This window comes from Melanerpes formicivorus, unplaced genomic scaffold (assembly GCF_026170545.1).
Source record: "Melanerpes formicivorus ecotype bairdi unplaced genomic scaffold, bMelFor1.0.p_v2 SCAF_39, whole genome shotgun sequence".
In the NCBI taxonomy this organism is placed as follows: Eukaryota; Metazoa; Chordata; class Aves; order Piciformes; family Picidae; genus Melanerpes; species Melanerpes formicivorus.
Window position 1 is genome coordinate 2662069 of NW_027142391.1, and position 16447 is coordinate 2678515.

The window sequence follows — 16447 nt, forward strand, 5'->3', positions numbered from 1 at the left end:
AGATGGAAACCAGCCCTGAGAGGGTGAGGACAGCCTTGAAATCGATGTAGTAAACCGAGGAAGGTTACAGCAGCTCACTCAGTGAAGGCCCTTTGGAAAAGCAGCAGGATCCAAAGGAAAATTCCCACAAATCACAGAACTCAGCTGTGCTGCAAGCAGAGCTGGTGTGGCAGCCTGCCCTTGGCTCAGGAAGGTGCTTGAATCATTATCCAAGGCTAGCAGAGGTGCCTCTGTTGCAGGCTGAGCTGGGTGCAGTAACATCTGGGCTGTTGGGTGGGAATACCTAGCAGAAGCAGAGCTCCTTTAGAGAAGTTCTGGGTTTCAGGCAGTGGAACAACAGCCACTACAATGTAGACTATGGGGAAGCTCATCTGTGTGGCTCTTCTTGAGGTCTGGGTGTGATTTTCACTCTTCTCTGACACCAGGCTCTCCAAATGCTCTCTGTATGTCTTGCCTATGTACTTTGCAAGCCTACTCCAGCCCTACAAAGTGTCATGAGAGGGGAATTCCATGATGCCTGCTCCCTGCAAATACCCAGCTCTGGGCTTAGTGTTCTGCTTCACCTGCAGCAGGAGATTCTCTTTCTGCCTGAGTGGTTGGGTTTGATCCAAGACCCCTAGGAGCAGGGAGAGATTTCCCCTTCAGCAGGAGCAAAGCAGTTGGTAGTCACATCACAGCAAAAGCATGGAATGGCTTGGGCTGGAAATGACCTTAAAGATCCTTCAGTTCCAACCCCCTGCCATGGGCAGGGACACCTCTTTCTAGTTGCTCAGGACCTCATCCAACCTGGCTGTGAAGACTTCCAGGCTTGGAGCCTCCACAGCTCTGAGAATCTCACTGTCTAGGGTAACAGTCAATTTGTCTTCCTGGACTGGCAGCTTCTTCCCTTCAAGGGGAGGCATTTAACTTTCCTGCTGCAGTTCCAGGGAACAGGGATAGGATAGGATAGGATAGGATAGGATAGGATAGGATAGGATAGGATAGGATAGGATAGGATAGGATAGGATAGGATAGGATAGGATAAGGGAGGGGAGGGGAGGGTGGGGTAGGGTGGGGTAGGATGGGATAGGATAGGATGGGATGAAATGGAATGGAATTAGAATAGAATGGAATTAGAATGGAATGGAGTGGAATAGAATAGGATAGAATAGAATAGAATAGAATAGAATAGAATAGAATAGAATAGAATAGAATAGAATAGAATAGAATAGAATAGAATAGACCAGACCAGACCAGGTTGGAAGAGATCTCAAAGATCATCAAGTCCAGCCTATCACCCAGCACCATCTAATCAACCAAACCATGGCACCAAGCTCCCCATCCAGTCCCTTCCTAAGCACCTCCAGGGATGGGGACTCCAGCACCTCCCCGCAGGAGTGCCAGGAGTTTGTGGCACAGCTCCGTGGGGGCAGGCAGCTGCTGCTGCTGGCGAGGTGCTTCTCAGGGGGCTGTCTCAGGTGTGCTCTCCGAGCAGCAAGCACTTGCAGTTCCTTTCTCCCCTCTAGGTCGTGGTGCTTGCCGCAGCTCTGATTCCTTTCCGTTTGTCTCCCTCTCTGGTTGCCTTGCAGCTGAACCGGTGAGGCCAATCGACCCCGCGGCGTGGATCTCTCATACCACGGCCATGACGGGAGCGTACCCCCGTTACGGTATGAGCCCCTCCATGAGCATCACCACATCTACCAGCTCCTCACTAACAAGCTCAATTCCCGAGTCGGAAAGTAAGTCACACTGGGGCCAGCGCAGGGCAGGTGCCTTCTGCTCGGGGCCGGCAGCGCAGAGCTGTGCACAGAGCCCGGCCCAGCCGCAAGCGCCGTGAAAGCGACAGCCTCCGCCCGGCCCCCGAGGGCTGCCGTGGGGCTGGCAGCCTTGTGTGGGGAGCGCAGAGCCTTTGGCCAAAGGTCAGGAGCTGACACAGTGCTGCTTTCTGTCAGGGCTTGCCTTCAGGAAGGAGGTGGCTTCTCCCTGTTCAAGTTGCAAGGCAGGCTTCCAGCTCTCTCCCTTCAGACCCATGAGGTCCTGGCAGGCAGCAGGGGGGTCTGCTGCTTTCCTCTCCTCCCAGCTTTTATGTAGCTCCTGGAATTACTCCTCACCTTAACTGGAAGTGGTGTGGCAGCTCAGTGCCTTTTCCTAGCAGGTGTAGTAGCTCTTTAGGTAGTAGCAGCACCACTGGAGGGGAAACACATCTGCAGCAGGAAGCAAGTGAACCACTGCCCTGAGGAGTGCTTTAGCCTGAGATGTGTTTTCAGCCTGGAAAGGTGCTGAGGATTGCTGGGATCAAATGTACCTGCTGATTGCTGTCAAACAAGAGTCTGTCACTCTGCATTCCTCTGGAACCATTCATGTATTGTGTGCCTTGCTATACAGTGATGTGATGGGGAAGTGTGCAACACAGCTGCCCTCTCAAGCATACTTTGAAAAATAAAGGTTATTTGGGAGCAGAACCACACCTCTGGAGACAGCTTCTCATTTCTGTGCCAGTGACTGACAGTGTTCCCTTTCCTGAGTGTTTCCCTGACCCTGAGTGTGACCTCTCCTTCCTTCAGCCATCTTACCCACCCTGAGCACAGCAGGCAGCACCTCAGGGCCCTAGCTGCAAACAGCAACCTGCCCTGTGCACCTTTTGTGGCAGGGAAGACAAAGTTAAGGAGGAGTGGAGGAGGAGAGGGAGAGAGGTGAGGAGAGACTGAGCACTGAGCAAAGAGCTCCATGCAACATGAGGCTTGCTACCTTTTCATGTCCTAGTGCAAGGTTCTCTCTTGCAGCTTCTCTGAGGTCAGTGGCACTGGAAGCAAAGGGAATTGCAGTTCTGCAGTGCCTGGCTGTGAAGCTGGGAGCAGGGACTTGTCAGAGCCATCCTAGACAAGCCTGGCTCATGGGTCCTTGTCTTAAGTGTTGTGAATGTCTGCTGGTTAACTCTGGTGGTAGGGCAAGGCCAGGATAGTGTAGCTGGAGAGAGAGCTGCTTGCCTTCCCTCTGGCCTGCCTTTGCTCCCCAGCCTCTGGATCAGAAGTGAAGTTCTGATACCTGAAGCATTCACCCAGCCACCAGCACATCAGTGCTAGTGACTAAAGCAGCTGAGATGCTGGGGCCACCAGCCCTGTAGGAATCATTCTGTGTTAGCCTTTTATTGCCTCAGGTTCATTTCTTCCAAACCAGGACTCTGCAAACCAAGCCAGGCTGAGGTGTTTCAGAGGAGAATGTTCTCACAGTGCTTGGTGGGTGCTGGACTTGCTGGCCTCAGTCAGGGCAAGCTCTGCTCCTCTTTTACTCTGCTGAAGGCAGATTTCTCCAGCCCCTGCTCTGCCACTCCAGGACCCATTCCATGAGGAAGTGTTTCAGTGTTTCTTGCAAGTCTTGCTGCTTCAAAATGCAGTCCACAGGCATTGTTGGGAAGCTCTCTTTTACTCAGAGGATTTTAGCTGGAGGCCTCAGACTGGTTTTGCTCAATAGCATTCAGCCTGAGGTACTGCATAATGTCCTGAGGCCTTTTTTCCTCTGGGTAGATGTTTGTTTCTTGCCTCAAGTAAGGCTGCAAGCCAGAGGTGGTATTATATGTGGTGGGACTAGAGCATACACCTCTTGGATCACCAGGCTCTGCTACTGGGAGAAAAACCACCACTCTGAACCAGTAACCAAAGCCTTGAGAAAGAGCTCTGTGATAGACCTGGCTCCCCAGAAAGGAGTTAACTGTCTGTGAGGTTCCTCAAGATTGGCACATGGCTGTGGAGGGTGGTGGTCAGGTAGGTCAGGAGCTGTGAGTTCAGACCAAAGTGGAGGCATTTGAGATGGATATTAGACCACACTGGATGCATTTGAGATGAATCTTAGACCAGAGTGGATGCATTTGAGATCTTAGACCAGAGTGGATGCATTTGAGATGAATATGAGACCAAAGTGGATGCATTTGAGATGAATCTTAGAGCCAAGTGGATGCATTTGAGATGAATATGAGACCCAAGTGGATGCATTTGAGATATTAGACCGAAGTGGAGGCATTTGAGATGAATCTTAGACCACAGTGGATGCATTTGAGATGAATATGAGACCAAAATGGATGCATTTGAGATCTTAGACCCAAGTGGATGCATTTGAGATGAATATGAGACCAAAATGGATGCATTTGAGATATTAGACCACAGTGGATGCATTTGAGATGAATGTTAGACCCAAGTGGATGCATTTGAGATCTTAGACCAAAGTGGATGCATTTGAGATGAAGATTAGACCAAAGTGGATGCATTTGAGATGAATCTTAGACCCAAGTGGATGCATTTGAGATCTTAGACCCAAGTGGACACATTTGAGATGAATCTTAGACCCAAGTGGATGCATTTGAGATGGATATTCCTGTTCTGCAGCAGAGTTAGGAAACACTGAGGTGATTTGGCCAGCCTTGCTCTTTGGATACAGATCACAGGTCTCCAAGCCAATACACTTTGTTGCTCCCCAGGTACTTCACTCCAAGATTGGTTTGTTGTTGGGTTCCCCCCCAGCTCCCCCACCCAGACATGTTGCTTTTTGCCACTAACCAGACTAACTGCAAAGCCAAAGCAAAGTGTTAGTGTGTGTGCAAGCCTTGCAAGTGCATGCCTCGAGGGGCTGGGATGTTGTCATGCATAAAGCATTGCACAGGGAGGGGGAAGGAGGCATTTCCAGTTTCATTGTTTCATGCTGCTTGTACCTTTGGGCCAAGTGTTGGATGGCTGGAAAAGGACAAAAATCAGTTCCCTTGTGCTTTTGCAAGGTGGGTGATGAGGGAAGCTTGGGAGGAGGAGGGGAGGGAGGAAGGGTTTGTGGATTCCTGGTGGAGAAGTGTCTGAAACAAAGACAGGCCACAGGTGCTCAACATGAAGTTTCTAGGGCTGAGAAGAGGAGGAGATCCTAGGGAGGATAAGTGAGTTCTGCATAGAACACAAGGAGGCTGGTGGGCTCTTGGACCCCAGACTCACCCCACTGGGCTCTGAGTGTTAGCTGCCACTTTGCCTTTGTGTGCAGTAGAGAAAGACTTTGTAAAGGACCTAGAGCCCTACAGCAGGCAGCTCAGCTCAGCAGGGTGAAGCTCAGCCCTGTCCTTATGGTTCCAGTATAAAAGCTGGTCAGGAAATGCTGAAGCCTGTGAGGAGCCTCAGCTCTGCTCATAACCATGTGTGAAATCCCAGTGGAGCAGTGGCAGCTGCTGAGGCACTGGGGAGCAGTGGGGTTTGGATGTGTTCTGCAAGAAAAATGCAGGCCAAAGTAATGCTGGGGGAGGTGACTTGGTACCTGCCACCACTGGGATCCTGCAGAGGCTTCCCTGGAGGAAACCTCTGGCCTTCATCCTTCTGTAATTCCAATTCTCCTCAGCTCTGCTGATGTCCAAGTACTGCAGGGACAAAGGGACACTGAGACTCCTTCCCCATGCAGCCTGGTGTGGCCCCAAGTTAAAGAACAAGCCAAAAAACCACCTTGTCCTGCAGAGCTCTGCAGCACTGGGAGGCTGGGGGCTCTGCATGGCAGCCAGTGGTCAGAGAGCTCCTTGGGCTCCCTTTCCAGCACATCTCAGGGCAGTGAGGGTTGAAAGAGTGCAGTGCTGCAGCCGAGACACTCAGGGACTCAGCAGCATCCCAGCGACTCAGGCGGTGGCACTGAGCACTGGAGAGCTGATGGGTGCTGTAGTTTATGCCCTTGCTGAGGGTGCCCTTGGGAACCTTTGTGCCTTTATTGCAGCCCTAAAGCTGTGCCTTGCAAGGGTTTCCATGCAGGCTGGGAGCTGAGAGGTTCTTTGCAGGCTGGGTTGGTTTCAAAGAAGCATTTAACCTTTCTTCCTTTTAGAATTAGAAGAGTCTCCCTTAACTGTGAAGAGTGACATGGCCACCATTGTCAAGGTCATGCAGCTGCCAGACTCAGGCCTTGAGATTCGGGACAGGATGTGGTTAAAAATCACCATCTCCAACGCAGTGATAGGTAAGCAGATCCCAGGAGGGCTGGGGGGCAAAACCCAGCAGTGGCTTTTGGGAAGCAGGCTGAAGAAACCACCTCTCTGTGATGTAGTTTTCTTTCCCTGTCTACAGCCTCTCCTATTCCCTTGACTTGGCACCTAAGTGTGGCAGGAAATCATTAAGAGAGAGTCCTGTGTCCAGTTCTGGGCCCCTCAGATGAGGAAAGATGTTGAGGTGCTGGAAGGTGTCCAGAGAAGGGCAACAAAGCTGGGGAGGGGTCTGGGGCACAGCCCTGGGAGGAGAGGCTGAGGGAGCTGGGGTTGCTTAGCCTGGAGAAGAGGAGGCTCAGGGGAGACCTTCTTGCTCTCTCCAACTCCCTGCAGGGAGGTTGGAGCCAGGTGGGGATTGGGCTCTTCTCCCAGGCAAGCAGCAGCAGAACAAGAGGACACAGTCTCAAGCTGTGCCAGGGGAGGTTCAGGCTGGATGTTAGGAAGAAATTCTTCACAGAAAGAGAGTTAGGCTGAGCTGTGACAGGAGCATTTTGAGCCCATTGCAACAAGGCTGCTGCCCTGGGCAGCCTGATCTAGTTGAGGATGCCCCTGCTGACTGCAGAGGGGCTTGGCCTGGATGCCCTTTGAGGTCCCTTCCAACCCAGCCCGTTCCCTGAGTCCCGTGTGAGTTCTCTCCCTGGCACAGGAGGTGTGGTGGGCTGTGTGATAATCTGAGGACTGAAATAACCACAAGTAAGAGGTCAGTCTGGCTCAGGTCACGCTGTGTCTCCTCTTCCTGTTGTCCCTGCAGGAGCAGATGTGGTTGACTGGCTTTACACACACGTGGAAGGCTTCAAAGACCGGCGGGAGGCCAGGAAGTACGCCAGCAGCATGTTGAAACATGGCTACCTCAGGCACACTGTGAACAAAATCACCTTCTCTGAGCAGTGCTATTATGTCTTTGGAGACCTCTGTGGCAGTAAGTTCCCCCCTGGGAGGGACAAAGCTGTGTGTGTTGTCTGTTGGGTGCTCCCAGGATGCAGGGAGCAGAGCCCTGCAGGACAGGTTGGGTGCTCAGAGCGTTCTGAAGTCTGCCCAGTGGTTGGATGAGCTCTTCACACAGGGCACTGCACTGAGGCTCAAGGGAGCCTTTCACTGAGGCTCAAGGGAGCCTTTCACTGAGGCTCAAGAGAGCAGGGTTTGTTGTCTGGTGGTGCTGCAGGTTTCCTGCTTGTCCTCAGTTTCCAGGCTGTGGAATGGGGATGGTTCCTCCCTGACTTCTGGACATGCTTCCAGCGTGCTTTGGTGCTCGGCAATAAATCCGATGTGTGTGTGTGGGGCTGGGTCCCTCTTGTCCCTCAGCACACTAGGTGCTGGGTTAATTGTTAACAGCATTGCTAAAGTGCAGGAATCAGCTGCCAGGTGAGAGCAGAGTCTCAGGCTGCTCTTCTCTTTTGCAGATATGGCTGCACTGAACCTTAACAATGGTTCTAGTGGAGCCTCGGATCAGGACACCCTTGCTCCACTTCCACATCCTGCTGCTCCCTGGCCACTAGGCCAAGGGTACCCCTACCAGTATCCTCTGCCCCCTCCATGCTTCCCACCAGCATACCAAGACCCAGGCTTTAGCTATGGCAGTGGCAGTGCAGGGAGCCAGCAAAGTGAAGGTAAGAGGATTCCTTTGGTCTTTCTTTGTCCAGCTGTCATTATCCCTAACCATTGGCTTGAGTCCCTTTGTGCTGTCTGTGCCTCTCTGTCTTGTGGTTCTCTGTGCTTCCTGCATGGGTTTGGTGTGACTGCCCTCAACCAGAACTGTTTGGGGATGGGATGGAGGGGGTTAGCCTTTCAGCTCTGGATTGAAACTGCCAGTCAGCAGAAGACAGCAGAGCAGAACATGCTCTGCACACTTACCCTGGAGTTCTGCACCTGCCTGCAAAATGCCACTGGGGGCTAGAGCCAAGCTCCCATGGTGGCCTGGGCCATCCAACAGCACCACACAGTAAACTGCTGCTTAGATGGTGCTGATCAGGCCAATGGTAATGACTCAATTGTCCAACCTGGTAAAAGAGAGGAACTGTTGCCCCCCTTTTATAGAGGTCAGAGCCACTGCAGCCACTTGGTAGTGCTAGAAATGAGAGCATCTCCTTGCTGCTGGAGCAGGGCTTAGAACCAAGGAGCTCTTGGGTTTTCACTTCAGTGCTCAGTACAAAAGGAAAATCACTCTCTCTGCTTGTGTCAGGTGGGCAGACAGGTGGTTTACAGGGCTGCAACCCTGCTCCTAGAGCTGCCACCCTGCTCACAGGGCTGCAACCTTCCTCCTAGGGCTGCAACCCTGCTCACAGGGCTGCAACCTTCCTCCTAGGGCTGAAACCTTGCTCCTAGGGCTGCCACCCTGCTCACAGGGCTGAAACCCTGCTCCTAGGGCTGCCACCCTGCTCGCAGGGCTGCAACCTTCCTCCTAGGGCTGCAACCCTGCTCCTAGGGCTGCAACCTTGCTCACAGGGCTGCAACCCTGCTCACAGGGCTGCAACCTTCCTCCTAGGGCTGCAACCCTGCTCACAAGGCTGCAACCTTCCTCTTAGGGCTGCAACCCTGCTCACAGGGCTGCAACCTTCCTCCTAGGGCTGCAACCCTGCTCCTAGGGCTGCAACCTTGCTCACAGGGCTGCAACCCTGCTCACAGGGCTGCAACCTTCCTCCTAGGGCTGCAACCCTGCTCACAAGGCTGCAACCTTCCTCCTAGGGCTGCAACCCTGCTCACAAGGCTGCAACCTTCCTCTTAGGGCTGCAACCCTGCTCACAAGGCTGCAACCTTCCTCTTAGGGCTGCAACCCTGCTCACAGGGCTGCAACCTTGCTCCTAGGGCTGAAACCTTGCTCCTAGGGCTGCCACCCTGCTCACAGGGCTGAAACCTTCCTTCTAGGGCTGCAACCCTGCTCACAGGGAGGAGAGTCTCTTCTGTAACAGACAGCAGAGAAACAAGACCAAGGAAAGCCACCACTGCCTGGGTTAAACCCCTGAGCTCCTCCTTTCCTGCCCTAGCATAGCTCTGTAGTGCCTTGTCAAACCCTGGTGAATCAAAGTGAGGCCATTCTGGGCCCATCCAGTTTGGTTTGATCACTTCCAGAGTGAGTTTTGCTTGTGGAAGTGGCTGCCAGTCATGGCAGGGTGAGGGTTGTCTCTGGGGTGGGTTTTTTTGGGGGTGCACATCTGGGGACTTTGATGCAGCTTCTTCCTGTGAGGTTTTGCAGAAGTGGACAAAAGAATTTCCTCACAGGACCTTGCTCAGAAGGTTTGTAGCTTTGTTGCTTCCCACCTCACCTCTCCTGCTGGCTTGGACCCTTCTGGAGGAGCTTAGGGAAGGTTGCCCTGGAAGGCCTCCACCAGTTGTCCTCTCCAGAGGTGTCCAAGGTGGCCTCCAGGTGGTTCAGGCCTGAGGAGCAGCCCAAGGCCTCCATGTCCAAGGCCAGGAGGAGCTCAAGGAGCTTCTGAGGTCCTCTTGCTTGGGCAGGAGGAGGAGGAGGGAGAGGTCCTGCTTGGAGCTTGAGGGTTCCTCTGGAAGCTCTCCCAAGAAGTCCTCTCCAGCTTTGGAGGACCTCTTGAGGTCAACCTCCTCCAGCAGCTGCCCTGAACCTGCCCTGGACTCCCTCAGCCTGACCACAGAGAACCTCTTGAGCTTTCCACCAGATGGATCTCAGCCTCTCCTCCACCACCCTCAAGGTCTTTTCCACCCAACCCTTCCACCACCTCCAGGAGGTCCAAGGTGAAAGCTCCTCAGGCCAAAACCAGTGGCTGGGAGGAAGCTCCTGATGGTACCCAGAGGTTTTATTGCTGCAGGCTGATTGTGCTGGCAAGAAGGGGATGATTTTTTTGGGGGGGGCTATGTTTTGGCAGCTGGTCCTGTGGGCAATAACAATGGTTAGCCCCCAGCTGCTGGGAGAGGAAAGGTTTGGTGCTTCATCCATGCAGCCTGCTGAAAGGCACCAAAGGTGTTGGATTCTGGAGGGGTTTTCCAGCTCTTTCCTTTGCTCTTCTCAGGGAAGCTACACTTCAGTGTTGTTTCTTGCTTTGTAACTGTTATTCCCTTGTTTTGTTCTGAGCAAGCATTAGACTGAAGGATTCATAGAGGAGTGGCTGACTCTAGGGGATTGGTAAGCTTCAAATGCCTCCATGATAACAATGATAAATCCACAGCATGACCATTTAGACTCTTGTGACCCAAGTGTTTAGCTGTATATATATTTCCCCCCCACCCCCTTCCCCCTTTTATTTGTTTGGTTTGGGTTTTTTTTTACCCCCTCCTCCCCTTCCCTTTAATTGTCTTGGAAGCTCAACCTGTCCCAGTGCACAGCAGCATTTCAGACCTCAGCTCTTAGGTTGGGCTGCATGCCCCCAAGACAGGCCAGTCCCTGGCTGCCAAGAAGGCAGCAGCACAAGGCTCAGAAGGACTCTCTGACTGTTCTGTGACAGGATTTCAAGGCATGGGATGGAGAGAGTGCCCCTCAGCATGCCCAGAGGAGAACAGCTATGCTGCCTGCCGTGCTTAGCTGCAGTGCTAGATGGATTCTGCCACCTTAGATTAGGCTGCTCTGATGGTGGATGGTTGCTCTGCCATCTCTGCCATGTACCCAGTGTGAAGGGCAGCTGCAGAGAGTCAGATTCTTCTGAGGTGAGAAGTCAGCACTAACCACTTGACCTGCAGTTGAAAAGCATCTCCCCACTGGAAGCAGCCAAAGGTCTTGTGTTAAGCTCAGGGGTTTGGCCCTGGGTGTGAGGATGCTCAGCGTGACCAAGGGTGCTAGAGAAGGCAGTCAGCTTCTTCTGGAAGAGGTTTTGCTGATAGAAGAGAACAGAGGCAATAGCCTGCACCTCATTTGCTCGAGGCAAGCCCCAAGTGTCTGCTCCTTCCTTTTGCTCCTCTCTGCAGCCAGCTGGGTGCGGCGGAGCCTTGGGCTTCCAGCCGGTAGTTGCAGAGCAGCCGCTGCTTTCCCTGCCAGCTCTGAGGTGTCTCCGTGTCCCCGTGCATGGCACAGCCTCCTCGGCTTCCTTCTCCCCACTCTCATTGCTCAACCCCATCAGCCACCAGCACACTCGAGCCCGGTTTGCTCATCCTTGCGGCCATCCCGCCGGTCGTGCCGCGCCCGGATCCGTGGGGTTCGGTGGGAGCCTCCGCGGGGGACGCAGCGGCGCACGGGGGGCCCTAATGCCGCTTCTCTCGTGGCTTTTAGGAAGCAAAAGCAGCGGCTCGAACCGAAGCACCAGCGAGAACAGCAGGAGGGCTCTTGGCAGGGAGAAGGACCGTAAGTCGGCCGGCAGCGGCAGCGAGTCGGAGCACACCGCCCGCAGCGGCGGCGGCGGCGGCGGGGGGCGGCGGGAGCGACCCTGCAGCCAGCTCAGCCACCGGAGCCACGGCTCCGCCACCGCCCACAGCGAGAGGAGCCACCACAGCCATCATTCTTACGGGCCTCCGGGAGTGCCACCCCTCTACAACCTCCCCAAACTGGGCTCCAAAGTCTACGGGACGAGCGGACCCCCCGGAGGGCCGCCGGTGAGGGAACTGAGCTCGGTGCCTCCGGAGCTGACGGGCAGCCGGCAGTCCTTCCAGAAGGCTATGGGCAACCCTTGCGAGTTCTTTGTTGACATCATGTGAGGAGAGGAAGTGCCTTCAAGACTCTGCTTGGGGAAGGGCTGGGCGGGGCGGGGGGCGGGGGGGGAGGGAGGGGATCGATTGTCGTTCGGGTGTTCTTTGTCCCCGGGGGAGCGGGGTGGGCGATTCGGCGAACGCTAAAGAGAAGAAGCTTGGCTGCCTCGCACCTTCACGCCTTGCTGGCTGGCAATCGCCTCGCAGGAAGATCCACGCAGCACAACAAAAAGTACAACCCCACACACACAGAGAGAAAATCAATCCAACCCAACCCCCCTCCCCCCAAAAATGAACAAAAACAGAACCCCCAAGGAAGCAAAAAGAATTCTCCTGGGATTGTGAACCATCAGCGAATTTCCTTCGACCTTTTCATTTCCTTCCTTCCCTCTCCCCCCACCTCTCCCTCCTTGTTGGACTGGCTTTGGTACTTGTGGCACCTCCTTCAGTGCACAGTTAGTGTGAGCTTTCTGGGGGGCTGAGTCAAGGCCTCTTTGTTTCACCTGACTTCTAAAGTTCCAAGAATGCATAGTAGCACTTTTGTTTTGGGGGGGTTTATTTGATTTTTATTTGCCCCACTTCCCCCCCCCCCCCTTGCTTTTGTTATTTTCTCCTCCAAGGAAGAAATGACTCTCGGCTGGTATCTGGGATACTGCCTGTGGAATGCTGCTCCTTGGAGGCCTCAGTCGGCACTCAGCAGACACCTGCAAGCGTAAGGACAGCTCCTGCCTGGAGAGGAGCAGGCTCAAAGCAATTCCTAGCAGAAGGCAAAGGCCCACGTGGCTACCTTCTGCTGCTGCCTAGGGTGAAGAAATCTTTCTTCCTTTCCTCTCTCTCCCCTCTTTCTCTCCCCTCTTTCTCTCCCCTCTTTCTCTCCCCTCTTTCTCTCCCCTCTTTCTCTCCCCTCTTTCTCTCCCCTCTTTCTCTCCCCTCTTTCTCTCCCCTCTTTCTCTCCCCTCTTTCTCTCCCCTCTTTCTCTCCCCGCTTTCTCTCCCCGCTTTCTCTCCCTTCTCTCCCTCTTTCTCTCCCTTCTCTCCCTCTTTCTCTCCCTTCTCTCCCTCTTTCTCTCCCTTCTCTCCCTCTTTCTCTCCCTTCTCTCCCTCTTTCTCTCCCTTCTCTCCCTCTTTCTCTCCCTTCTCTCCCTCTTTCTCTCCCTTCTCTCCCTCTCCCTCTTTCTCTCCCTTCTCTCCCTCTCCCTCTTTCTCTCCCTTCTCTCCCTCTCCCTCTTTCTCTCCCTTCTCTCCCTCTCCCTCTTTCTCTCCCTTCTCTCCCTCTCCCTCTTTCTCTCCCTTCTCTCCCTCTCCCTCTTTCTCTCCCTTCTCTCCCTCTCCCTCTTTCTCTCCCCCTCCCTCTTTCTCCCTCCTCTCCCCCTCCCTCTTTCTCCCTCCTCTCCTCCTCTCTTTCCTCCTCCTCTCTCCCCTCCTTGCCTTTATTTTGGTGTGTTTTAAGGTATTACTCTGTCAAGGGAGTGGTGGAGTCTTGCTGCTGTATGTGTTCCTTGTGCAGAACGCTGCAAGTTATTGCATTTCCTGTCCCCATGGTGAGGTGGTGTAGCTGCAGGTCTGCTCCTGGGCATCTCGGGTCACATCCTGCTGCTGAGGGATGTGTCTGGTTCTTCTGCTTCTAGCACCCTCCCTTGCTTAAAAGTTGCTTCCCCAGGACGATTGCTGCTGCACAGTTCTGCCAGTGTAGCTGCAGGTTCTCCCTTCTGCAGGGGCTGTGCACCCCTGGGTCAATCCTGCTCCCACTGGCACATGGCTGTTCATCTGGGTCACCTCTTGTTCCATTCTTTATTTCTGAGCAGGATCTTCCCTTTGGCCATAGAAACCTGGAGGTGCCTGATCCCAACTGCAGTGTTACCTGAGGGGATGTGTTCTGAACACAGATGGGGGCTGGCTAGGTGGGGGAGGGGGGCTGAGAGCAGTCCAGAAATGGCACAATGAATGAATCTTTCCCCCTGAGGCAGAGCAAGACCTGGGCTAAAGCTCCTGCTGGGGAGCTCTGACTGAAGCAGCTGCTGTTGTCTGTCCCCAAGGTTTCATTACTGTGTGTTTTGCACTCTAAGGCTATGGATGCTTGCTAAAGCACATTCAGGAACCTTCCCTGAGGTTTGAGAGAAGCTTTTCTGAGGTACCTGAATGAAGGCATGGTGAGAGCACAGCCACACTCTCTTCTGGTGGCTCATTTAATGGGCAGTAAGTGCTAAGCTGCAGTCACTTAGTGGCATTTGACCACGGGGCCATGCCTCAAGTTAAATCCTCCCTTGTGAGCTGCCTGCTTCTGGCAGCTTGTGGGGCAGGTGCTCTAAAACCAGGCTTTACTGCATGTAAATATTCTCTTCCCTGGTGAACACAGAAGCTTCTTTTTGTTATGGTCCATGCTTGATGGGTAGTGTGAGTATCCAATAGGAATGGCAAAAGAGATCATGGTCTTTCTAGCTGCCTGGACTTCCACCTTCCTTGGCCACCCTGGAAAGTGGTCCCATTCTGTGTGTTCATTCTGGGAGGTTTCTCACTCCTTTTCCTCCTGCAGATCTGTGGCTGAACAGATCCCTGCTAGAGAAGCTCAGAGTAGCATTTTCAGCTGCCTGTGTGGATTGGAGATGGAAGCCTCAGGAGGGAGCTGGGTATTTGGGAAGCAAGCTGTGTGTCTCTCAGGCTGGGTCCTCCACTTGCTGGGCTTCTAAACTAGCTGAGGGCTTTGGGAGAGTTTTCTTGACCCAGAACCTCCCCAAAAGGCTACAGAAGGTTTGTGAAAGCAATGCCTTCGCTGTCCCCCACCTGCTGGGCTTGCTGAGACTGCAAAGAGCAGCACTACCTAAAGCCTCACTGCACACCAGCAGCCTTCCTTTTCCTTCCCTCCTCCTAGCAGCGCAGCAGAGATGCTAACAAAACTCAGCCAGCTGTTTGAGAAGGTTGACATTCAAGGCCATGCAATAAGTCAGGGTAAGAGAATTCTCTCTTCCTGCTGTGCCTCCAGGAGACACTGTTGAGGAGGCTGTGACTTCACTGACAATCACCTCTGCTTCTGCTTTCCAATTCACTTCATTTTCCCTGCTCTCATTTCTAGGACAGGGATTTTTTTTCCCCCCTTTTGTCTTTCCCTGGCTCACTTTGTCTGAGGGCAGAACTCACAGAGCTGGAGGGGGGGAAAAAAAGACATTTGAATGAGAGATTTCCATAAGGGATTAGGAGCTGAGGGCTAAGCTTGCACCCAGGGAAGAGATGTGTTTGAATCCCCTTTTGTCTTCTCCAGGGTTGCAGTTTACACACCTGCTGGAGTTTGGGGTTTGGGGATCTGGGGGGCTTTGTTTTGGTCTTGTTGTTATGCTGTTAGCAGAACCTGTTCTGTGTCTTGCTGGTCTTTGCTGCTATGTTGAAAGGACTGTGTTAGATACTTGTGTGTTTGTGGGTAGCTCTGGAGTGAGGCTGCCAGCCCCAGAGCACGAGTGTGGGGGGGAAAAGGATTTCTCTGCTGAGGAGATCAGGCTGCTAAAGCCAGCCTGAGGCAGCTTCACCCACAGGCAGGCTGCCATTCCAGGCTGGTAGGGAGTGCTCTGTACAGCCATGTGGAGCCTGCTGTTGACAGAGAGCAGCAGGAGGATGTAGATGCCCCCTTCTGTGAGCAGTGCAATACAGGATGGCCACTGGGTGTGAAACAGAAGCTTGATCCTCACCTTGTGGCACGCAGGGGAGAGGCTGCGTGGAGCCAGTGGAAAGTTAGGCCTGGAACATTGCTAGCTCTTGGTTTTCAGAGGTGAGTGAAGGCAGGAGATCTGCCAGGTCCCATCCCTGCCTCTCAGTGCATGTGCATGTCTCTCTGCCCCAAGGGGGCTCAGGGCCTGACCTGCAAGTGTCTCCATTGGGGCAGTACCTCCTGCGGAGCACAGTGCCACCCGTGCCCACCAAGCTCCTTGCAGTAGGAAGGTCTGGGCCAGGTGGATGGAAGTTCAGAGGCTGGAGTCCTGCAGAGCTGTCTGTCCCTCTCCCCAGGGCCTGCAATCTGTCTGGGATCTCATGTCAAGTAACTGGCCCTGAAGGTCCCTGACTACAAGGAGCAGTTCTGGGTTTGCTGCTTTAGGGCATGGGAACAGCCTGGGAACAGCCTGGGAGCAGCCTGGGAACAGCCTGGGAGCAGCCTGGGAACAGCAGCCTCCCGCAGCTGCCATCTCTGTTCTGGAGGTGAGAGCCCTCAGCACCTGCCTGTGCTCTGCAGCTGAGCTGAGTGCTCCTGCAGACCTGCCCACAGCTTGGAAGGAGGACTAAGAGGTATGCTGGGGGAGACCATGTGGTGAGAAACCAGTGTGGGATGCCATCTGCTCCCCAGAGGAGGCCACATCAGTAGGGGTGATGCGTCCCCACCCTCCAGGTTCACTCCAAGGAGCAAAACGTTGTGGCAAGTAAGTCTTAAAAGCACTGCTATTGTCTTTTCCCTCCTGCTTTTCAAAGCTCACAGTCCCCTGGACACTTGATCCAAAGGTATGTTGGATGGCAAGCAATGATGCCCAGACACTGACTTTTGCTCTCCTTTCTGCTCCCTCCACGTGGGGCAAGCCCCCTGCCTCGAGACCTGACAGCTCACGAGTGGGTGTCATTGGGTAGTGGGTTTGGGTTTTGCATTTAACTGGGATTGTGATGAGATGGAGTTCAAGTTCCTCCTTCTAATCAGTGATTAGAAACAAAGGAGGTGAAAAAAAAAAGAGACCTGTCAAGAGTTTTCTGTACAGTAGAGGAACAAAGTGACATGGAGTTAAAGAATGAAATCCTTCCCTCCCCCCTCTCCTCTCTCCCCTCAGACTCTCACCTGCCCTAGAATTGGTTCTACTCAAAGAGTGACCTCTCACTAGCATGGACTGCACTGTTCCTGTTAAATGTCTATTGCATCATTGAATTATTTCCT

The 16447-nt window shown here is 53.6% G+C and overlaps 1 protein-coding gene across 3 annotated transcripts in view; it reads left to right on the forward strand.

Moving 5' to 3' along the window:
- The window catches only part of DVL1 (dishevelled segment polarity protein 1), an 88163-nt gene extending 76574 nt beyond the window's left edge, over positions 1-11589 (forward strand). The window contains exons 11-16 of one of the 3 annotated variants that reach the window (XM_068158257.1): positions 1569-1718; positions 5812-5943; positions 6720-6887; positions 7369-7575; positions 10012-10058; positions 11136-11221. In XM_068158257.1, the coding sequence (XP_068014358.1) occupies positions 1569-1718; positions 5812-5943; positions 6720-6887; positions 7369-7575; positions 10012-10022 (668 nt within the window). In that variant the 3' untranslated portion in view covers positions 10023-10058; positions 11136-11221. Of the gene's footprint in view, positions 1-1568; positions 1719-5811; positions 5944-6719; positions 6888-7368; positions 7576-10011; positions 10059-11135 lie in introns of all 3 variants that reach the window. The other 2 variants (XM_068158256.1, XM_068158255.1) reach the window with 2 other exon arrangements.
- The last annotated feature ends 4858 nt before the right edge of the window (positions 11590-16447 follow it).